The sequence below is a fragment of the Vombatus ursinus genome, unplaced genomic scaffold (assembly GCF_900497805.2).
Source record: "Vombatus ursinus unplaced genomic scaffold, bare-nosed wombat genome assembly UNPS02009205.1, whole genome shotgun sequence".
In the NCBI taxonomy this organism is placed as follows: Eukaryota; Metazoa; Chordata; class Mammalia; order Diprotodontia; family Vombatidae; genus Vombatus; species Vombatus ursinus.
This window is the reverse complement of record NW_020948983.1, coordinates 36,214,939-36,239,052: the sequence shown is the minus strand read 5'-3', so window position 1 is coordinate 36,239,052 and position 24,114 is coordinate 36,214,939. Positions and strand designations below refer to the sequence as shown.

Below are 24,114 nucleotides of genomic sequence, written 5' to 3'. Positions count from 1 at the left end.
ATAGAAAAAAAAAAAGCACAGATTTAGTGATAACACCTAGTCACAGGGAACTTTGAGTGACTTTCTGGCCCAGAAAATCTCTCAGTACATTGTTAAGGTTAAAGAGGTGATTTAATCACTGGGAATCTATGATCCTATGGAACTAATAGAAATCAATGACAATTTGTATAGATTATTAAAATATACTTTAAGAAAACATTCAATTCAACAAACATTAAATGCTTACTATGGATATATATTAATATGACAATTATTCCAAATTTTGATAGACACCTTTCAGTGAGGAAGCATACTTTCTTTTAGATGTTTTTTCGATCTTGCTAGTGGCAAGATTATGAACATTTGGAGTCAGAGGATATGAGTTCAAATACAGGCTCTGCTACTGAAGTAGCCTTAGACAAATCTCTTCACACACACCCCCATCCTTAATTTCATTCTCTGTAAAATGAGAGGATTGGAATAGGTGATCTCTAAGGATTCTACTATTTCTAAATCCTATGATCCTGTGAATCTCAAGGTCATAAGGCCAGGAAAGACCAGGTGTCAGTTTCCTTTCACCTCTGAAACGTTCAGACTTTTCTCAGTTTTTTGGCCTGCGTATTTTGAGCAACGAAGGAAGTATATCCTAATTTCTAATGAAATAAGTGAATGCTTCTTTTAGTATATATTCAATTTCCAGTCCTATCATACCAAGATATCAAGACAGAAAAGTGTCTACCAACCTTGAAATTAAAAATAAGAAAAGGGAATTCCACAAAGATGCACAAAACTTTTGTTTCTCTTGTGAAAATGGCCAGGTAACCTGGTGGCAGAAATAGAATTGGCCTTTGTAGCAGAGGTATCTACTTTGTTTGTCCTCAGTGTACTAGAATCATAATAATCTGAAACTGCAACTACTCAGATACATTTTTGATTTGGCCAATTTAGAAGTTCCCTAGAGTGATACCATTATAGGTTGTCCAAACACATGCATGTCATAACCTGGGCCAGGGGGTCATATGACCTCCTTGCCTCCTTCTCATGTCATGTGGCCTCGATGATGCCTTTCACAACTCTTCTTATGTCAACTATTATTGATAATATGTTGAAGCCTATTCATCCCCACTGTGTGCCTTTCCCTTACCCTTGGGGTCACTTGCAATTGTGATTCTTCTTAGACTAAAGTGTTCCATAATTTATGCCATATAGCATAACTGGGAGAACATATAGGACCTAAGCATACTTATTATTCTAAAAAGAATTGCATCATCCATAATGTTTCCATTTTTGTAGGGAAGGGTATTTGGGAGTAAGAGGGAAACAAAGTTCTTGGGCAAAGAAAAAAAGGAAGTAAGAAAACAACATTTATTAAGTGCCTATTATGTGCCAGTTACTGTTCTCAATGCTTTACAAATATTATGTCATTTGACCCATACAATAACCCTATGGGGGAGGTACTACTATGATCCCCATTTTACAGTTGAAGAAACTGAGGTTAAGTGACTTTCCCAAGGTCACACAGATAGTGTCTGAGACTAGATTTGAATTCAAGTCTTTATGACTCCAGGCCCAACGCTCTATCCACAGTACCACCTGCCTGACTAGATTTTTTCATTAAATCTTCTGCAGCTTCACATCTATAAATAGCACCAACATTATAATGAGAGTTGCGCTATAACTCACTGTATAATGGCAGACACAATTTGAATAGAAGTCTGAATCTAAGATGTAAAGGTTTGTCTCATCTGATAAGGGACTTTGAAATCTGCCAAATAACAAAATTCTGTTGCACTTTTTTTTCAATAGTGCTTTTTTCTTTCTAAAATTACTTTTAATTTAACTGTGAACTTCTCTTTTCCCAATAGGATGAGAGATCCTTAAAGGCAAAGACTGTTTGATTTTTGTCTTTGTTTTCCCAGTCCTGGGCTAGCACAGTGCCTTGCATATACTTGTGGAATTGAATAATTGCAACTCATTACAGATGCTAAAATTTTTCCCCAAGAATTTTAACAGTTCCCACTGGTGTGTACTGAGTAAATGTGTGTACATACTTACATACATACACATGTGTATATGTGTGTGTGTATCCTGTTGCTCAGTTCTATGTTAGTTGAATAGCATTTTGCCTATGGAAACACAGACATTTGCTCTTCCCTTTGGTTTGACCGTACCCTCCTCTCCTTCCCCTTCTTCTCTCAATCCCCCCCACCCCTAGAGCTAGGGAATCTTCTGTATTTTAGCTCTGCATTAGCCATTCTAAACAATTTTGAATGTGATGAATAACATGGCTATCCACTCTTCTTGCTAAATGTCTGTGGTATTCAAGCTTGGCACCAACATTGTTCACTAATCCAAATACTCCAGCACTCTTCTGGTTGAGACACACGTAAACTCACTGTCATTTAAAACAATTGCCATGAGTAGATAAACAGTTTGGAGATGGTTATAATCACAAGAACATATCAGAATGGTGCTAGGTAAATACTGTATATCCATCATCCTCAATGGTTTAAATGGAAATCCATGGTATCTCTGTGAGTGTAAAATGTACTAGGTGCTAGATGTGGTAACATTAAAAATAATATGATAGTATTCAGTGCTTAAGAGTTTTATGGTGTGGTTTCATAAACTGTGGCATTATTACAGTATAGGCACTGTGCCATAGTAGCTGGAGAGCAGGCCTTGGAACCAAGAAGACCAGAAGTCTTCCTCTGACACATCTTGGTTTTGTAACCCATGACAAGTCATTTACTTCTCTAGAAAGTTAAGAGTATAAAATTGTAGAGAAGGTGCTGGTAAGCACTGGTAGTGAGAGTCCCCATCTGAAGTTACCTATATCAATGACATGGTAGGTACATTCCCTAAACACATTATAATAGAAGAATTTCATGTTTGTCATCTAAAACATGAACTCCCAATCTTAAAATGATGGTTTATGTTTGCAGCAATTTTCCCCCTGAGGAAATCCAGAAACTTGGCAAATGAAACCATATGTACCCCTAAAGATAGTTATATACTTTCTTACCTTAATAGTTGAGTAATTTGAAGAGGGAAATGGGTGTCACAAACCAGTTAGTCAGCGAGCAAAGGATATTTCAGTGGAGTCATTGAATTGTGGAACTGAAAGAGAACTTCTAATCCAACTAACCCCATTATTTTTCAGATGAGAAATCTCAGACCCAGAAAGGTAGTGACTTGCCGAGTTCACGTATTTAGTAACAGGACCAGACCCCAATCTCCTGAATCATAACTCAGTGTTCTCTGTTATACCATGCCAACTATCACATCTTTGAAACTTTTATCTTAATTCTCTCAATCAGTCATCACATATTTATTACATGCTCTGTCCCAGAACTGTAATTGTGCATGATATAAAAGAAGGCTAAGAAATGGTCCCAATCTAATTGGCACATATTGGAAGCAGTATTAATATCCAAGAGCCTTCCAATTTATTATTTTTTTTCTTTTTTTTAAGAAGACACTGTTACCATAAGATAGACATCTGGAATAAAGAAGAGTATGTAAAATTAACACCATTGGACCCTTATTCAAGTTATCATAATGGGTGTGTAGCAGCACTATATTCCCAGTGTATAAAACATCATCTGTCTAATACTACTAAGACAGAAATTTACCTTCGACTTTTTAAAGTTTTTTTTAAAGCTTTCAAAGGTTAACTAAGAGTTATGCTCTGTGGTAGGTACTGCCGAGTTTGTTACCAAGTTAACTGCAGATAACTCATTCTTGTATTACTCTGTCACTACTCTCTTCTCACTAGAGGACTGTCCTGTACATTGTATCCATGCTGCTGCCAAACTAATCTTCCTAACTCAATTCAGCAAACATTTATTAAGCATTACATCACCACGGAGATGATATTTGAAGCCACTGGAGTGGAAAATCTTGCTAAACTAGAGGATATAGAAAAAGTACAGAAGACACCCATATTTAGGGGACAGGAGGAAGAATAGAAGCCAATAAAGGAAAGAGAAAGTGAGTGATCAGAGACTTAGAGGGACAATCAAATATTTGAAGGGCTATCCATGGAAGAGTGATTAGCTTACTCTGTTTGGCTCCAGGAGGCAGATCCAGGAGCAATGGACAGAAATTAGAAAGAGGCAAATTTAGGCATGATATGAGCAAAATACTTTTTATTCATTAGAGCACCTTCAAAATCAAATGAGAGGTATTAAGTTTCTGCTCACTTGGCTTCAGATCTTAAAGGCTGGATAACCGCTCTTTGACCATGTTATAGTAGGAATACTTTTTCAGGTATAATCTGGAGTATATGGCCACTAGGGTCCCTTGCAACCCTAAAATTGTTCTTCATTGAGAGTCAAATATCACAGAGGTCAAGATAGGACTATCTAGAAGGGAGAGGGAAAGATAGTCAACGGTATTAAAAGCTGCAGAGAGGTCAAAGCATAAGAAGGGTTTTATTTTTTTTTTTAAGACATCTATCGTTGGCAATAAGGAGACCATTAATGACTTTCAAACAGTAGTTTCAGTGGTAGGGTGGAAGCAGAATTGCAGAGGGTTGACAATTCAGCTGATGAAGAGATCTTCCATACTTCCCATAGTTTTGACAGTAAAGGAGAAGGAGAGAGAGAGAGAGAAACAATACCTTGACAGCATATCAGGGTGAACAGTAGTTTTAGGATGGGAAGACAAACATTTGTAAGCAGCAACAAAAGAATGAATGGTGAAGATTAAAGAGAGAGGAAATGGTTGATGAAGCATGCTTCTGGAGGCCACAGGAAAAAATAGGCTCAAGGTCTCAAGAGGAATTAAGTTTTGCAACAGTGACCTCTTCATCATCTAAGGGTAGCTGTAAGAAAGGCTAGGTGAAATAGAAAAGTGTTATCAAGGTATAAAGAAGGACAATTAGGGAGCTTTTATCATTATCTTTATCTTTTCAGTAAAGCAAAAAACATGGTTATCCACCAAGTGAGAGTAGGGTTGGAGTATATTTAGGGAATTAAGGAAAACAGAGATTTAGAAAGGTCACAATGGCAATATGTGATTGGGAGCTCATAGGAAAAGAATCAAAGGATCTCCTTTCCATAGCAGTGGGGGGACCCAGATGAGGCCAGAAAGCATAAATTAGTTGTGTATCTAGTCATCATGGGTTCATTACTTCCTTCCATAGCCCTTGGCCATTCAGGAACAGCAATGGAAAAGGTGGGTGGCTGGGATTACTGAGTGTTGTAAATGATGGTATGATACTGTATGGTTGGAATTTTTAAAATGTGGTGAGTATTCAATGGTGAAGATGAAAGCAGTATTGAAATGGCCAAGTATTGGATTAAGACTGGGTAGGGATATAAATGAATCCAGAGGAGGGGAGACATACTATGAGAAATGCACCGATCAAGAGACCACAAATCAAGATTAGGGAGAAAAGCAGATTTAGAAATGGGGGAGTTGGCAAATTGTAACAGCAGTAGATCGTGTCAGGCAATGTAAATTCAGAATTTAAAATCTTGGAGGTTTTGATTGATGCCAAAGTATAAGATGTGGCCACCCTCAAAGGTTGATGAAGTAGAGTGGGAAAATGAGTAATAAGGAGGCCTGGGTATTAAATATGTCCTTAGTGTAAATGCACAAGTCATGATTATCCAAATAACATTGAATTCCCTGAGGGTGGCTGTAGGGAATGAAATAGAGGGAAAGATTGTAAGGTGAAAGTCATTAAGAAAGATGGAAAAGTATACAAAAGGCTGGTGTGTGACCTTATCTCTCATTACTACCTAGTACAAATTCTCACTCCAGACAAACTGGTCTACTGATCACTACTATTAATAAAAAATACACAGATTTACCAGTCTTGAACACATAGAGCATTCAAATGGAGGCTAGAAAATCAAAAACATAACAAATCTATTCCTATAGCATTATTTATGCTTAAAGAGCTTCTGAATTATTTTTGTTTCCCCAAAATGACTCTAGAGGAGGTACTATTTACTTTTGACAGAAAGGCAAACTGAGGCTCTCAGATTATATGATAAGTCCAACAGTAGTCCAGAGTTTAGGACCAAGGTCGTCTGAAACCTACCCATTCCATTGTTGCTGACTTTTTTTTTTTTTTACCCCAATGCAGTGTGCAGATGCATTTCCTTAGGTGGAAAATAAAATAACATTCTCCTACTTGAATGGAAAATGTAGAACAGACTTTTAAATTTTTCTAATTTTTCTTCTTAATAAATAAATTTGAGTAAATGAAAAACATGTTAATTTTTTTCATCTAATAAACCTATCAGGTGCATTAACATGTTTTGAAATGCTGCTCCTTTACAATTAACACATTTAGCTGCTTCAATTTTTTAAAGTGATGTTTAATCATTTATATAGGTTATTACTATAACAGTATTTTAGTGTACAGTATCAATGAAAATTGGTTTATGCTGTTATTTACTATATGTAATAGAGTCTATATTCATATATAATATAATATAGTCTGAGCAGCAACATGGCAAAGTGGATATTGCCACACAGTGTAGCAACAAAGCCAGAACATCCTGGGTTTAAGTTCTGCCTTTGACATACTGGCTGCATGACTCTAGACAAGTCATTTAACCTCTCTGTTGATCTAATCTAAAGACTATTATATGGAGAACTCACCCAGGGCAAGCATTAACTTGGTGGTCAGAAAAATTGATACAAGGACACTCTCAAGATTTCTCTTAAGAACTTTGGAATTGATTGCAAGACATGGGAGACACAGGACCACCCAGCATGATGTGCCCTCTTCAAAAAAGGTGCTGTGTTCTATGAGCAAAGCAGAATTAAAGTAGGTCAAAAGAAACTCTAGATTTGCAAGTTTAGAGAGTCCACCCCACATGTTCACATGGACTATTTGTGCCCAACCTGTGGTAGAGCATTCCGAGCTCAGATTGGTCTGATCGGCCACAGTCCGACACATTGTAACTTGACTGTAACCTAGTGATGTCATTTTGGTCCTCTCCGAGAATGAATGACAACAACCTACCTAGTCAGTTATCAAAGACTGTCACATACAGAAAATGTGCTAGCCCACATTGGTAGAGTTGAATTTTCTCATCTGGGAGTTCCCTACATCAGTGAAATCAAAGACCTGGTCTGTATCCCTGTTATATAATCTAGAGAAGTAGCAAGACAATGTTTTAGGCCTGGAGAGATGAGAACCTGTGTTCACATCTTACCTCTAACAATTAATAGCAGTGAGACCATAGTCACAATGTCTCAGGAAACCCTTCAAGATTATCTAGTAGTTGAACATATATGCTTCTGTAAAGCAAAGACATTTTTTGTCTTTGTGTGCAATGACTGGCTCTATAGTAGTTATTTAATAAATATTTATTGGATTAGATTAGATTGTTTAGTCATTTTTTAGTTGTATCTGACTCTTCATGACCCCATTTGGGGTTTTCTTGGCAGAGATACTGGAGCAGTTTGCCATTTCCTTCTCCAGCTTATGAGGAAACTGAGCAAACAGGGTTAAGTGATTTGCCCAGGGTCACACAGCTAATAAAGTATCTGAGACCACATTTGAACTCAGGAAGATGAGTCTTCCTGACTCTAGACCCAGCATTCTATCCACTGTACCACCTAAATTGGATTGGCTCTACTAAATTGGTGGAAGTTTTAACCCTTTGATACATTGACATATTTTCCAAGTCTATACTATGTAGATTATATACTATCATTTTATTGTCTGTATTAACATATTAATCATAACCTGAAGACAATATATAGCATATGTTTAATAAATATACTGAATTGAATAGACTAGTATACAAGGTATCCCAAAAATCTTAGAGTAATTTTAAGCTTTTAAAATTAAGCTTTTTTTTTTTTTTAGAAAAAAAAGCTATTAAAGCTTTTAAAAACATCAAATGCATCAAAGAAGCATTTATTAAATCCCTGCTTTGTACCCGGCACTGTGCTAGATATTAAGGATACATATATAAATGTAAGACACTTCCTGCCCTCAAGAGCTAACATTCTCCTGAAGGGATACAAAAGGTTCCCAAATAAGTAAATATAAGATATATACAAAATACATACCAAATCATTCCAGAGGGTGGACTAACCACTGGGTGAATCAGAAAAAGGTCTTTTCAAAGAGGTGACATTTGAGCTTTAACCTTGGTGGGAGCTGGGCTCCCAAGAGCTAAAGTGAGAGAATTCCAGGTATGAGGAATTGCTGATGCAAAAGTACAGAGGCAGAAGAGGTGGGACATAAGCCAATTTGGCAAGAGGTAGAGTGAGGGAAGGAAAATGATGTTTTAATTGGTCTGGAAAGGTAGGTTAGAGCTGGTCTGTGAAGGTCTTTAACCGCCAAATAGAGGTATTTGTATTTTATTGTAGAGTCAAGGAGGTGATTGAAATTTGTTATGCAGTCGAGTGGCACGGTCAGAACTAGAAGCTCAAGAAGAATGTGTGCCACAAAACAAGAAAATCATGGAAGAGTAGGAAGGGCAATGGATGCCCTACATTTCACTGACAAACAGCTATTCAAAAGTAAACCCCTAAGACCACTTTATGTTTTGAAAGAATGAAGGGTGAAACTGGTGGGAAAACAAGCAACTTCTTACAAATGGGGTCTGTGCCAAAAGTCTGGCAAATTGCTATTGTGGTTTCAGTTCATTTAAAAAAAAAAAAACCTTCCAAAGAGACCCTGAGAACTACAGACCAATTTTCTAGCCATGTTATTTGTAATGAATTGATCCTAATCCTTGAACAATTTAAGTAATCATAATGGTGAGGTAAAAGACAACATAGTTTCTAAAAAGAAATCAAGCCTACTGGATTTCTATAAGGAGTTGTTTTGGTTTTTTAATGAACTAGACCAAGGATTCTTAATCTTTTTGTGTGTCATAGAATTCTTTGACAATTTGGTGAGCCTATCAAGAATACAGTTTTTAAATGCATAACATAAAATATATAGGATTAAAAAGGAAATCGATTATATTACAATACTCTTAACAAGAGTATTTTTTATGTTCACAGACCTCAAGTTACAAACATCTGAATAGACAAAGGGAAAACCAGGGATATAATATATTCAAATTTTCAAAATGACAGAGTTCCACACCAAAGGCCCTTTAGAACACTAGTGAAAAGAAAAGTTTACTAAACAAACTGGTTATTTTAATCTGCCTAGAAGATATTCTTCAGATTAGTCATCACCCAGAGTACACTTCTTTGGAACTGAATTTTCTATACTCTGATCTAGATGATGCTGAGTTTGAAGCAAAGAGGTCCAAAGAAATGTCCTAGGTACACAAAACTAGCCTGCAGGTAGAGTGCCAGGAGTCTCTTGCCCAGACTGCACTGGTTGAAAACTGACAAGTGGGCAAAAGCTAGTACAGGGTGGGTGGCAGCTGGAAAGAATGTGGAGAATATCCTATCTTCCCGTAGCTGTCTGAGAATCAAGGGATTGGTCCCTATCAGTTCAGGCCAGGAGAAAAACCAAGGTGCTACGGTGAGGTAAAGAGCAAGCAGGACAGAGTCTCATACAAGGTATTTAAGCCAACGTAATTCATTCATTCATTCATTCAACAGGAATTTATTAAGAACCTGTTATGTATGAGAGGCAGAGTGTGGTGAATTAAAAAAAAAAAAAAAACCTGTCTCGGAATTAAGAGAACAGGGATTTCAAGACTAGCCTCTGACACATAGCTGAGTGTCCTCAGTCAAATCATTTAACTTCTCATCGTTCCAGGCAACTTTCTAAAGACTATAAATTGTTCAGCAGTTGCTAGTTTGAATTGATAGAGGGAGTTTTCCTCACCAGGTGCTCCTTAAATCAGAGATCAGCAAAGAACTGTCTGCTGGGCCAACTGTAGCCTATTGCCTTCTTTTGTACAGGCCAAGGAGCTAAGAATGTTTGGGTTGTTTTTTTTTTTACATTTTAAAATGTATTTAAAAATGTAAAAAACATTCTTAGCTCGAGGCTGTTCAGGTGGTCTGGATTTGGCCCTCAGATATAATTTGTTCACCCTTGTATTAAACCAGTGAAAACACAGATCTGGACCTCACTCAGATGGAGAGGCGGAGGAATTTGTGAAGCATCAGACAGCTGCATGCGATAGAAAGATAATTCATTGTTCCTGCTCTCATGAAGTTTACAATCTTTTAGGTAATACTGGAAAAGGAGGTAGAAACCATAGTGAAGTAGATCACAGAGCTAGCAGAATATTATATCAATACAGGCCATTTCTAATTTAAAGGTTAGATTGGGTGGTAGGAGCCAGACTGGAGTCATAAATAAATCTGAGGCTGGGCTTCCAAATGTCACGTATATCCCAGAATTGTAGAGCACTAGATCCAGAGTAAAGACCTCCATTTCAATCCTGCCTCAAACCTGAGCAAATCCCTTAACTTTTCGGAGCTTCAGTTTCCTCATCTGTAAAATCATTTATCCTCTTTCCTCTGGGTTTGATCTAAATCAAAGTAAATCTTTATGAGTGGGAGAGCAAGGAAATGTCCCTGAGGTAATAATGATAGTAATAGGTAACATTTATATAACTTTTCAATTTGCAAAGTGCTTTGTATACATTTTCTTATTTTCCTTGGGGCAGACACAAAGCCCCAAATGTGACTGTAGGAGAATGGAAGATCTTGAGAATTGATGAGGCCTAAGTCTCTGAGGTTTAGTTCCTGTGGAGGTCAGAGTATGTTTCAGCTTGAACTCAAACATTTAATTCTGGTTATTTAGAAAAAAAAAACTTTGTTAATACAAATTTCCCCTTTGAAGTTAGGAGAGAAAAACATTTCAGATAGGAAGCTACCACAAGAAAAAAGACTCCCACAAAATCTCAGTGCCCCCCAGCCAAGGGCCAGTGAGACGCTGGAACCCTCACCATCTGCTGGCTTCCTCCTCTCTAGCTGCATTCTGTTCTGCTGATGAATTCCTTATATGATGAATCTGTTTTTGCAAATGAAGAAAAAAAAAGGGCTAGAATTTAAGTGCCTCACCTAAGGCCGTGAGATGTCAGAGGCTCTTCCTTTAAACGTCTCCTAAACTTTGCTCCTTCCACTAGATCCCAAGTTGTTTGAGGAGGTGGTGGTCTTGGGAGGTGGAGTTGGGGATGGGCCAACAATTTATCTGTGTTGTCATCCATTAATGCTAATACATCAATTTCCTCCCATTAACGGAGAGGTTAGAATTAGTGTGGTAAAGGAATATCACACCAAGCAAATCGTGTTGCTTGATCAACACGCGGGGGGGGGGGGGGGGGGGGAGGAGGGGGGAGGGGGGGGAAGTCACTTGAGTGATATTAGGCAAACCAGGCTTGAGCTTGCCTAAGTATGCCATAGTTTTCTTGAATATTCATGAATATCATTAACTACCCTTTAGCTCTACAAAGCCAATGATTTTGAATCTTAAGCAACAATTGCAAACTTTAGAAATAGCAATCTCAAATCTGTCTTTAGGGGGTTCTTTTTACTTGGAAAAACTCCAGCCTTTGTCAAACTCCTGTCTAAAAATATATCTAAAAATACATATTTGCTTGAGGTTTTTTGTTTTGTTTTGTTTTGGTTTGTTTTTTTTTTTTGTTTTAGTTTTTGCTTTACGACTTGGGAGCTACCATTAGAACCTGTCAGTTTCTGTCATGAAAGGTTTAATGGGAACACAATAGAAACTGCCTGTCACTGCAGCCTGATTGGAAATGTGAACAATTTGACCAGTGATATTTCAAACCCAGCAAAACACATCTTCAATTTTCCAAACACAGAGGCTGAGCTAAATGTTAGTTTCTTTACCTGTTTTCAGACTGCAGGTTCAAAAGCTCTCTGAATGTCTCCTCTGAATCAAACCAGTTGAAAACCAGCTTCATAAACAGAACTGCCTTCCCTCACTTCTAGACTGCACATTTCTTCCCTTTCAGTCCTGCATATTAACAGCAGCCAAAAATTAAAATAGCATTTCATCCTGTGTGGCCTTCATCAGATGAGGCGAGTGGGTTTGATAGAAGCATGAGAGAAATGTTTAAACTGGGTCAGAACACACAAATTTTTAAAATCAAATTTTAAACAAATTTTAAGTTTTAAAAATTTTATACCCATCAGGAAAAATAAAATAAAATACAAATATAAACCAAAGAGTAAGATATTACATAAAACCCTTCGGTTTCAGCAGGGTGGAATCAAATGAATTAATAGTCCACAAAGAAGCAAAAAAAAAAAAAATCTTTTGCTCTGAATCCCCCATCGAGATCTATCTAAAGTACTACCAATCTGGCTTTGTTTTCTTTATTTCTCCTTCTTTTTAAAAATATAGTCGCAACCAATTCTATTCAACAAATGTTTATTAATTAACCTGCTATGTTCAAGGAGGGTACTGGGCTGGGTGCTGAATAATTTATTTAAAAAAAAAAAGTCCTTGGTCTCAAGATGCTTACATTCTACCAGGGTGAATATGCATTCAGTTCTGGTAGATCTTCCCACACTTCCTTTTATGCTTCATTTTTATCATTTTGGAAATATACCATAATTCTGCCATTCTCCAATTTTGTCCATACCAGTGACTTCTAGATGTTGCTACAAATAGAGCATCTGTGAATAATTTTAAACAAAATAGGTCTATTTTTCCTTTATCATATTTTTAGGATAAAGTTCTAACAATTACATTTCTGTATGCAATCAGTTTTGTGACTCCCTATATTGCAGAATAATTTTTTGGTGGACAAACAGGCTTGAGATAAAGGTGAATGAGGTGAGTGGGGCTGAAAAAAATAACAGAGGAATCACTTTGTCCAAAACCATTTGTCCTCCTCTCTTTCCTCATGCTTCACCCTGAAGAACATTTGAAAAAGTTATATATGCATGTATGCATGCATGCATTATGTGTGTAATATATATAAAATATATGTGAACATATACTTTGTATATAAAGTATATATGAAAATATGTGTTGTGTATAGTTTATGTCAACATTATGTATAAAGCACATGTGAATATAATGCATCTATGCATATATACATTTACTACAATGTTGTGTAGATCATGTAAATGGCTAAAAGACTTAATGATCTTGGGGCAAACCTACAGTTATTGACCTTGGAAACCATTAAGAAAAGAGTCTCTCAAAAATAAAGACACTAGTCATAACTCATTTATAAGATGTCTGGCTTTACAAACATTATTGCACCTGAGACTCAACCAATCCTGTGAAAAAGGTAGGATAAGTATGAGGCCCATTTTGCAAATGAGGAAAAGGAGAGATCAAATGAAATGTGCCCATAGATAATAAGGATTACCTTGTTTTCCATAACCTGTGCTTTCCATTGTCATAGAAAGACTCCATTTGTTTTTTGGTTGTTTTTTGTTTTAAATTTTAAGGAACCCCGCTGTAGCTATTGGTATGTTGGCTATTTCAAGTACACTAATGGTCATAGGTTATTGGGCATTATCTGTGTTTCTGTTGTTTTATGAATGCTATGTCTAGACAATTGTTTTCTACACAACGCAATCTTGTAGTTGTCGGGCCTGCATAGCATCACAAGACACAGTTACTAAAATGGATTTGATTCTGCCCACCAGCAGCCAAATAATCAGTAAGAAACTAGGTTATTGACCGTGAGGTTAGATGCTGCCAGATCACACAGCTCAATTTTTAGGTAGTGAGTGGGGCAGGGGGAGGATTGTAGTTTGTTTATTGTGTAGATTTGATCCACAAGTCACTCAAGGAGGATCACGCTGCTCTTGGGGATATCAGAGGTTTGTTTCACGTGTTATTGCAGAGCAGAAGAGATAGGGCCCTTTCCAACATATCTGGTGAATGAGTGTTGTCTTTAGGGAAGCACAGAAAATGAGGAAATAATGGAGGCGGTTGGTTGTAGAAGCCGGGGTGCAAGGGCTGCGCTCCTCCTGTGAGTCAGACGTCTCCTCTAACTCCCCTCTTTCATATTACGGTAGAACATGGGATGAATTCCTTCCTCCGCCCCCTTCCAGCCTCCTACCCTGGGGCCTGTAGTGCTGCTTTCTGTGAGCTGTGTAACAGGAGTGCTAGGAGGCGGGGCACCAGCTCCTAATGGGTGGAGGCTTGGGGAAAGGAAGAGCCCTGTAGACATTGGAAGGGAATGGAAATGATTGATGGTGGTTTGGGCTGTTTGGGAAGGGGGGAGTGAAAGGGGGAGGGATGAAGTAAGGGGGAGAGGGAGGAGAAGGGGGAGGGAGGAGATGGCGAAAAGGACGGGGTGGAGAAAGGGGGAGGAGGAAGGGGGAGGAAAGGAGGGAGAAAATCTTCAATCTTTCAGTACTGGCTGAGGTGGACTGGTTTCTCCTCGCCTTGCTGCTCCTGGTGGAGGAGCAAGTCTTGGCTTTTTCTGCTGAGTGATTTATTTTTCCTTTTCCTTTTTTTTTCTTCTTTTCTCTTTTTACAAAAGCTCTTCTTCCAGTGAGAGGATAGTGGTAAAAGACCGAGCTGGATGGATGGGTATGGGGAGAGGGGCAGCACCTACAGCCCTGGGATTCTTGCAGACCCTCGTTGTCTTCCTCTGCATCTTCCCTGCAGGTAAGGAAGAACTCTTTTGCTGGATGATAGACTGAAACAGTCCCGAGCCCGTTGGCGTGAGCCCGTTTCCCGGGCCCTCCTTCAGCAGTTTGCCCCATGTTTGAAAGCTAGTTAGTTGGTGAAGCTTAAGCTTTCTAAACACTCTCAATAGTTTGTTTCTCTTCTCCCCTTAGTCTTTGTTTCTCTCCATTTCTTTCCTGCATATCTTTCCCCACCCTACTTATACATTAGTCGTTTAGAAAAGGAAATAGTTGATCCTCTTACGGACAGGGAGAGAGCTAGCTATGGGAAGGAGCATAGCCGTGCTATTATTGTAAGATGTAGAAAACCAACTGTCCCTAGCTAAGACCAGTGCTAGCACATGAAGAAGAGTAAGAAGCTTTGAGTGATGTTTTGAGAAATTAGGCTTTAATAGTGACAGAAATAAGACAGACAATCTAATATTTTCTGTCTCAGTTTTGAGAGTGAGGTTGTGGTTTGGAAGTTCCCCCGATTGGGGGTGAGGGGGGTGGTGAGGGAAGCTTTGTAATCACTCTAGAAAATAAAATCATATACTGATTAACTCTTTGCTTTCCTGTTTCATCTTTGCCAAGAAACTTTGGTCTGAATGGTATGGAGCAGATTTTACATGTGCATTACCTCTGTTGGGGTGCTCACCCTTCACCTCAATTAGAAAACTCCGGGGATGCCTCTGCTCTAGGCTTGGGAGCCCTCTCAGAAATAAACAGCAGAGGTCTACAGCAGACACCTCAAGAGTTTTTTCTTCCGTGTCCCAATGTCCCCCTTCAAACCACCCGCCTCAGTGCCTTCACATCCTCTCCTCACACACACTTGCCCATTCAGGGAGGTTACAGACGCAGCTAGAAACGGACTAATCTTTTTGTTTGATAGCATTTAGAGTTGCCCCTGTTTGTTTGTATTGTGTCAGAAAGGGAGAGAATTTCAGAATTAAAGCTGAAAAAGCCCATCTGTTTCCAATGAATCCCCCATAGTTTTTCACAATGTTTTTGGCAGATCCCTGCCTTCAAATTCCTCCGAGCCCTGAGCTCTTGTTTTTGTTGGGGGAAGGGAGACCAACTCCACAGAGGGGGATTTGTTCCTTCCAAAACTCTCCGGTTTCTTTACTGCTTTTTTTTTCCTTTGAGAAAAAAAAAAAAGCACGAAACTTAAATCCCATAGTCTGTTTTCTTTTTAATGTTTCATAAAACTTTATTTCATTTTTGCCACATGTTGTTCAGAGCTTGAACACTCCAGCTAAACTTTTTTGATGCCCATTTCTCTCTTGCTAAAAATACAAACAGAAAGCATTGGCATCCAAATATAGGGGCTGTTCAGATTCATTGTGATGTTTTAGTTCTTGTTTCTTTACCTACCTACCTCCCCCCCAAAAAAAGTTTTCTTAAGAGCTTCTGAGGTCAGATGCATTTCTAAAGCAGCATAACTGCTTTCTACTGCCTCTGCTTCAAGATCAGAGTTAAATACTGTACAAGAAAGAACTTGATATTAGGCTCTCGGCTTTTTTTTTGTTTTGTTTGGTTTTTCTCCTCGATCAGCCAAATATGTTTCAAGGAACTGGCAAAACTGGGAAATCCAGACTCTTTGTAGCTAGCTGGTCACAGTATTGCACACTCCATGTGCTTCATCTCAAGTAGGGGTTGGGGAGTAATCAGTACACCCCACTCCACCCCACCCCTATTCTCTTCCTTCTCCTTCAACTCATACAGCAGATGTGCTCCCCTTAGAGGTGGCACAAGACTGAGATGGAGTTTCAACCTATTTCCTAAAGCCAGACTCGTTTAAGAAAGCTTGGCTATAAATATGTGCTGGGTGCCCTGTATGGACCCAGTTTTGAAAGGCAATGCCCCAAAATTGCTTCTGTCCATGCCTCACCAATTCCTGTGTATTCCTTGTTGAATAAAATCAATACCCTGTTCTCTAAGGATCTGGATGGCTCTCTTTTTCAGAGGGCAGGATTACCCCCACCCATACTCCAGGGTCCAAGAAAAGAAAGTGATCCAATTCCCTGCCAAAAAGTGAGAAAGACTGTCAGCTCTTTTTTTTTTTTTTTTTTAAATGCTCCTTTCTCAGAAGTAGAAGTTTGTAGTTCACATGCATCTGGGCAGTTTAGTCTCGATAAAGATCCAGCCCATTGGAAGTTTATCAGATAGGTTGATAAATGGCTTTTGTCTCTTAGCTGAAGTGGGGGATGTGATCTCAGCTCTAAGCTGAAATTGAGAAGGGGGGCTTAGAGGCTGTTAAAACAACACCTTCCAGACTCTTAAAGTGACAGCACTCATTAAGGTCTTGCTTAAGGAGATAGGGAAATGTGGCAGAATGTTTCTTAGTTCTGACAATACTAGTGTAATGGAGTAATGGAGAGTGAAGTTTTCTTTATGCTGGTAGAAGGTAATTGAGAAATTTCTAATTTTTAAATTGGTTTTATCATTGTTCTGAAACATACCATTTCTCTTGTGTTCCAAGATTAATCACTACAACCTGGCAAATATTACAGATAGTTTTTCTGTTGCTTTCCTGTAGTTTTTGTTTTATTTTCCCCCCTTATTTGTGGCCTTTAACAACTGCATAAAGCCAAAGGTGCCCACATTACTGATGACTGAGCTGTAGAGATCTAAGAACTAAATAACCTGGGGGTTCTGAGTTTCATTATCAGGAGACCTTGGTCAAAAGGCTGGTTTATTTAATGAGAAGAATTGGGTGGCTAATTTCCGGCACAAAAAAGACAAAGTTTCTTATTCTTGGCATTGTTCTACCTCCTTGGTTTAAGAGAGGGCAGGATTTGGAATTGTGTCAGGAAGGCTACAGGTCAGGAGTTTGAAGCCTGAGGGGAGAAGAGCTGGGTTTGAATGATTGGGTTTCATGCAAGCCCTGTGAACAAAGTACAAACCCTTGCTCCCCCACCCCTGAGCCCTCCCCATAGTTGTATCTTCCACCATACTGTTACAGTGGACCTAAGATAGAAAGGACACTGACCCTGAGGTAGAAACTCAGACAAATGCAGCCAAGGGCTTAAAGAATAAGTTTGAATGGTTTAATAAATTTGTATGGATGCAAAGATTAGACTCATAGGTGTACAAATTACATTGGATATGGATAGATAAAGATGTCTTTGCTTCTACCCATTACTAGAACTTATTAGCCTTATCCAACACCAGTGTCCCCTTCTTTCGTTAAGAACTAATTGTACTTAATAACAGGTTCTCATATTTTAAGCTTGACAGGCAGAATGTTATAGTGGTTAGGGAGACAGCCTTAAAGCTAGGAGGACCTAGGTCTTCCAATTCTAAAGTCATCCAACTCTGCTACATACTGGCTTCATGATCCTGGGCACATCACTTAACCTCTCAAGGCTCCAGACCACTCTCCCAAATAACAAATTGCACAGAAGGGGCTGACCTGTTCTTGCTGAAGGAGAACAGTATATGGGAGTTTCCTATACCAATTAAATCACGGATCCTGTCCCTATCCCCAAGTTTTAAAGACTAACATGACCTTTACATTAAATAATAGAAGCTTAGAACAGGAATCTAGTGACTATTGGCACCGTCCATATTCTTGGATCCATGTTTAATTCTTTACACTGTAAAATGGTCTTCAGTTTCCCTCTGCCCTCTCAGCTCCAAGTATTTTTAGAAATGTTCGTCCTCCTTGGGGAAATTGAGGCACACTGAAGCATAGCTTTTCTGTGGTATCACCAGACTTGCTCTGATTAGTCCCAATAGGCAGAACTAGGACCAGTACGGTAAAAGTTAAAGACCTAGTCTCATTATGGAGAATGACATCCTTGACAATTAGAGCTGTCCAGATATGGAATGAGCTGCCTTGGGAAGTAAATCATTCCAAGTCACTGGAGCTCTTCAAGCAAAGGCTGGGGAACCACTTACTTATCACAGGGAACATGTTGGAGAGGAGGGGAATCACAATTGGCAGGAACTGGATTCCATGGCTGCTGGATTCCAACTCTGTGATGCTAGGATAGTCCTACCACCTAAAGATGACTGTGGACTCCAGTGAACCTACTTACCAAAGCACTGTTGCCCCCGAAGGAGTTTGTTTATATAGCAAAGGGGTAGTATTAAATTATGTCCAATCGCAAAACCAGATGTTCAGAATACAGCAGAAGAACATTTTTCCTATGCAACACAAACTCCCTGAAGCACATCCATGGTACTACTTTGTACACTATTGCCAGCTACATATGCTTGCTGGGGGTATAATAACAAATTTATGCAGACAGCACTTTGCCATACTCAGGACCTAATAGTGAGGTCAGACAGAGAGGTTTGGCTATGATGATATTGCAATCTCTCTAACTGTGAGGGTTGTGGGATTGAGTTGCGGTATGATACGTGTAGGTACAAAAGGTAGAAATCTAAGTAAATGGTGTGTCTGGGAAAGTGTGACGGATATTGAAGCAGAGAACAGTCATCAGTGAATGATTTTAGTACCTCAGATGTGGTAAGCATTCTAACAGATGGTATAAACTCAACAGGTCCAAAAGGGAACTCATTATTATCATCCATCTTGCAAAACTCTCAAGGTTCAGAATTCCAGCTACCTAGTTTCTGCCTGTCATTCCTTCTGTCTGAAATGCACAGCTCTTTCTCTTTATCCAAGTTGTACACTTCATTTAAAGCCTAGCTAAGGTTTCAACTCCTGCCTGTAGCCTTCTTGAACTGTTGTGCTTATAATTAGTTTATCTCTAAATTATTCTCTAATTGCTTAATATAGTTTTGAACTCACAGTCTAAATTGGAAACAAAATGTTGAAGACAAAAAGCATGTTTTACACTTTAAAGTAGCAGGCCTGAAATAGACAAATTTCAGAGAAAAGATGAACTAAAAGTTAATTGAGTTTGAGTTATGAGACTGTGAATAAGTAAGAAATTATAATGGGGGTGGGGAATAAATAGAATGGGAGAGAAGGGATTTAGAACTTTTTCCTGGGGTTTAGCTTCCTAGTACCTTCCTGCCCCAAAGCCACCGTTTGGCCTTATAACACAAAAAGGAACATTCCACCCAAGGATAAGCCATTACCCAAATTAGGAAGATTGTATTGTGCAAATTTGTCGCAATTCAGTTTATATCCTTTGGGTTTTGCTTATTTATTCATTCTGTGAACCATTTAGTGCAGTATTAAAATTACCAAAATGCTTATTAAAATAATATCTCCTTCTTCATGCCCCTGAGAGAAATGAAGTCATTTATTGACCTTTCTGCTGAGGAATGTCACCCACATTGCCTGCCACATAGTAGGCCTACTAAATGTTCAAAGGCTTGATGTTTGATTGACATTGTGCACAATGAATTCTGAGTATTGCAGCAGCAGTGAAGATGTCTACTACTCTCCAGTTGGGAATGAGAAGAAAATACAAGTAACACAAAGCCAGTTCAAATGACTTTTAAGATGACACAACTAAGCAAGTGAGCCCCAGATTCCTGTGTACATATTTAGGGTTGAAGGTTGTGCCTTGGACACGAGATGAGAAGGTCACTCTTTAAAGTAGTCTCCCTGTGAAAGTGTTACTAATGTTACCTGCCTGTGAGTTTTTTGAACAGTCCACAAACCTGTAAAGTCACCTTTCTCCCCTCAGATGTTCTCATGACAGAACAGAGGGCAGCTCAACCCCCTACCATCTTCACAGCTGCCCTGTAGCAAGAGAGTTTACGTCCACCCCTCAGATAAGCTCTAGCTCCAGCTTTGGATTCTCAGTGTTAAGACAAAATTTTTTGAACAGTCCTAGGTCCGGCTCTTAGTTGAGCTCCTTTGCCTTCCTCTCCCCTCCTTCAACACCCCCCTCCCCCCACTCCAGGGCTGTTTGGCAGATTTGGAAAGCTGTGTTCTCTTTTATTCCACTTAGGATATCATTTCTTCCAATGATTTGTCTTTTGTGGTAGCCAGAGCACAACAATTTCTGGGAATCCAGGCTGAGAGGTGGTTGGTCTCCTGAGTATTGGATGGGTTTGATGGATGGGGTTGTTTGGTCGTGCCTTGTCATGTTAAATGGCATTCATCCTATTCTGCATGCTCTCATTCGGGAGCCACAGAGCAAAAATTTAACCCTCCCTTACCCCTATCTATTCCCATCCCCCAACCCCTTGAATAAGATTCACCAAGAAAAAATATCCTTTCTCTCCCCCCACCGTTTAAGCCAGTTGTTGAGAACTCTGAAAACCCCAAATGGAATCACTGGGGTGTCAGAAATCATTAGCAGTGTTGATTCTCAGCCAGGAGGTGGGGATGATAGAGTTGATAAAGATTGGGTTTGTGATAAGCAACTAGGGCAGGGTCTGCCACACCTAGTCAACACTCAAAGAGAAAACTTTCAGTCAGTCATTTGGGTGTGTTTCTCCTGATGTCAAACACTTAGAAGTTGGGTCGTAGGAACTCACTGCTAAGATGGTTGACAGCAAGTTTCTTGAAAGGTTTAGTGTAATGTACACAGAGCCTGAGGAATAAGAACAGTAAAAGGTCCTTAGGGCCAACCACTGTCAATAATCTGTTGACTAAGAGAAGATATAAAAAAACTGATTATCATTGCTTCCCCCATGGAAGTGATATAAAGTGTGCCAATTCTGTTAACTTCTCCTTTTCAGTTCAACTTTCAGAGAAATCCATTGAGGTTAGGAATTGAGAACAGGAAATGGGAGAAAAAAGAGTTTGTTTCCCTGGTCATCTACCCTACTTCCAACCTACCTGGACACCAAATGGGTGAGACCCAAAGACTTGGAGTCTGGAGCCCTTGATTTGAATTCTGCTTCAGACAGTTACTAGCTATATAATCACAAAGAAGAGACTTAACTGCACAGCATCTCAGTTTCCTCCTCTGAAAAAATTAGAATAATAATCCTTATATTACCTCACAGGGATGTGGTGAGGAAAGCACCTTGCAAATCTTAAACGTCATTGTAAATGTGAGTTTTTGTTATGATGATTTAGCTCCTAAGGCCCTAGGGTCATTGGCATATTGGGAAAGATGCATTCCTCTTTGTTCCATTTGGGGTATCATTTCTTGCAATGGCTTGCCATATGTAGTAGCCTGCACAAAATAACTTGAAGAATATTAAACTGATGAAATCCATAAAACACACCCATCTTAGTCCCTTTTTTATTTCCAGTCTAAATTTGTCAAATTAAAAGAAGAGTTTTCAGCCACCCTGTAATTTAATATTACTAGAGGTGACAATTCTTAATATAGTATTTACTGGGAAAAGGAAATCCAGATAAACATCATTATGATCATGTCACTTCCCACATGGGAAAAAAAAATCTTTAATAGCTCCCTAGTACCTACCAAATAAAACCCAAATTCCTTAGCCAGCATTCAGTCCTTTTACAGTCTGACCTTAATCTACCTTTCCAACCTTATTTCCCACTGTTTACTAATATGAACCCTTTGTTCTAACCTGTGAGAAAGAACACTTTGTGCTTTCTTACCTCTGAGCTTTGGCTCATTCTCTTTCCTTTCCATCTTTTGAAAATTTCTCCATCTCCTTTATCTAGGATGCTTTCACTGAATAACCCAATTAGCTATGCTTCTTCCTTCTCTACATGCTTTGAACACATAGTTTATACTAGTGACATGTCACTTAAGTTTTTTAAAATATTTTTTAAAAATATTTTTATACGGAGTCTTATTTTTGTTACTATTTTGTAAACTCACCAAAGACAGAGACCATATTTTGTATGACTTTGCATCCTGAACACTGCCTTGTCATAGCAGGCTCTCAGTAAATATTTGTTGATTTATTGGAGAAGGAACATGCTTTAGAATGAGTACAGTTTTATGCAAAAGGAATTTGCATTCTGAGGTTTGTAGTCAAAATGAATTCTGCCACTTTAAGAGAGGCAGGTTTCTTTTTCTCCCCTCATTACCTCCCCCTAACATGCAACTGAAACCAGATCTAATCCCTTTGCACATGGGTAATTTATTGGTCTATTGGGCTTTTCTTGATGGCAATTTGCATTGTCTTTATTCCTGAGTTGAGGCTCTGGAGTAGTTTTTGGAATTCCTAAGGCTCCTTTCTCAGAGTTGATCTTTCACACCCCCTCTGTGCACAGTGAAATAAGTTTTATTGGGCTTCTTTGTTATGCAAACAAGGCAATAATATTCAGGCTATTATTGCAAAAGATTGTGCTTGATTAACAGTTCAAAGGAGCTCTCTGAAAGCAGCTCTTGCTGCAGTGATGAACAAGTATTTTCATCGTGACTGGGTCAGTATAGCCAGCTTTCTGAGCACTCCTTCTTCCACTGATTCCTGTTTCTGAAAGGCATTTGGTAACTATTTAAAGAATTAATCATTCACTTATATTGTTGTTTCCATCCATCCCTGCCATCATCCAGATAACTAGAAAGGCAGTTTAGGTCTTATTTGCACCTAAATGAGAGAAGTAAAACATTCACATGAGGCTTCATGGTCTATTCATTTTTTACACACATATTCATAGTACAGTTTCACACATGAAAGCTTTTATAGCTTAAAATGCACTAAGATTTTTAGGACATCTTTTGGGTAAAAAAAGCAATGGATTTTCCTCCAAGACTAAGCTGCTAAGGAAATATGATGGTTAGGTGGGGGTTGATAAGTATAAGCCTACTGTTTGCCTTCTTGTCAGTGAAGAGCACTTATCCAAATTGGCCTGAATATAGGCTGCCAAGATATAAGGTAGATCTTTTTGAAAGATCTCTCTCTCCTTTCTCCTCTCTCCTCCCTCTCACTCTCTCTCTCACACACACAAATAGATGCAAAAAATTTTCACATAAATATATTGTTAATTTTTTTAATTTCTTGATTCAAATAAAGATACTTAAATTCATTTTTTAAAAAAATTTTCTCTAATGTTCACTTTTATTGCCATTCTTTTACTAAGAACATGATTATAAGTAAAACAAGTTATGTACTTGGTAGATATGTGATAGGGTAGGCAGGGGGTGAAGAAGAGAAAGTAGGAAGAAGGGCCTACATGTTGAATAATATGTTATTGCCAATATGTCGCCTACAATAATAAATAAGAGATCAGAAAATGGAATATGTCTCCTTTTTCTTCAAGGAGTTTCAGGTCAAACGGGATGTAATAAATAGTGAAGAAGACTAATAACTAATTAAAGAATATGTCTAAAAACATCTCTGGTTTATAAATACAAATGAGAAAGAAAGTACGCAAAGATAGAACTAGGAAAGACATTGTCAAGAGAGCTAAAGAAGGAAAGACTTTCAAAAAGGAGAGGGGAATTGACAATATGGTGGAATGAATTGAGAGAAGACCTGGGTTCTAGTCTTAACTCTGACACTAACTATATATCCCCGTTCAAAATCACTTCACTATTTTGGGCCTGGATTAACTCATCTCCATAAAGTTGGGAGGTTAGAGTACATGATCTCCAAGGTCCCTTCTCATTCTAAAGTTCCTTGGTTTTTTGTTTAACATAGGTTGACAAAGAATCAAAGAATTTTATTGCTAAGGCAATAAAATATCATTAGATTATTAGATATCATCTATCATAAATGTGATAAATTGATATTCCATAGTAAACTTGGCCATATTTCTTTATATTTTAAAACAATGATTAGGATTTTGAAAAAGTACTAGAACTCATATTCTCTCAGACTCAT

The 24,114-nt window shown here is 38.5% G+C and overlaps 1 protein-coding gene across 1 annotated transcript in view; it reads left to right on the top strand.

Annotated features, from left to right (window-relative positions):
• Positions 1-24,114, top strand: part of RGMA (repulsive guidance molecule BMP co-receptor a) — a 52,282-nt gene that overhangs the window by 6,317 nt on the left and 21,851 nt on the right. Inside the window, exon 2 of the mRNA XM_027852141.1 lies at positions 14,355-14,482. Within this exon, the coding sequence (XP_027707942.1) occupies positions 14,355-14,482 (128 nt within the window). The remainder of the gene's footprint in view (positions 1-14,354; positions 14,483-24,114) is intronic.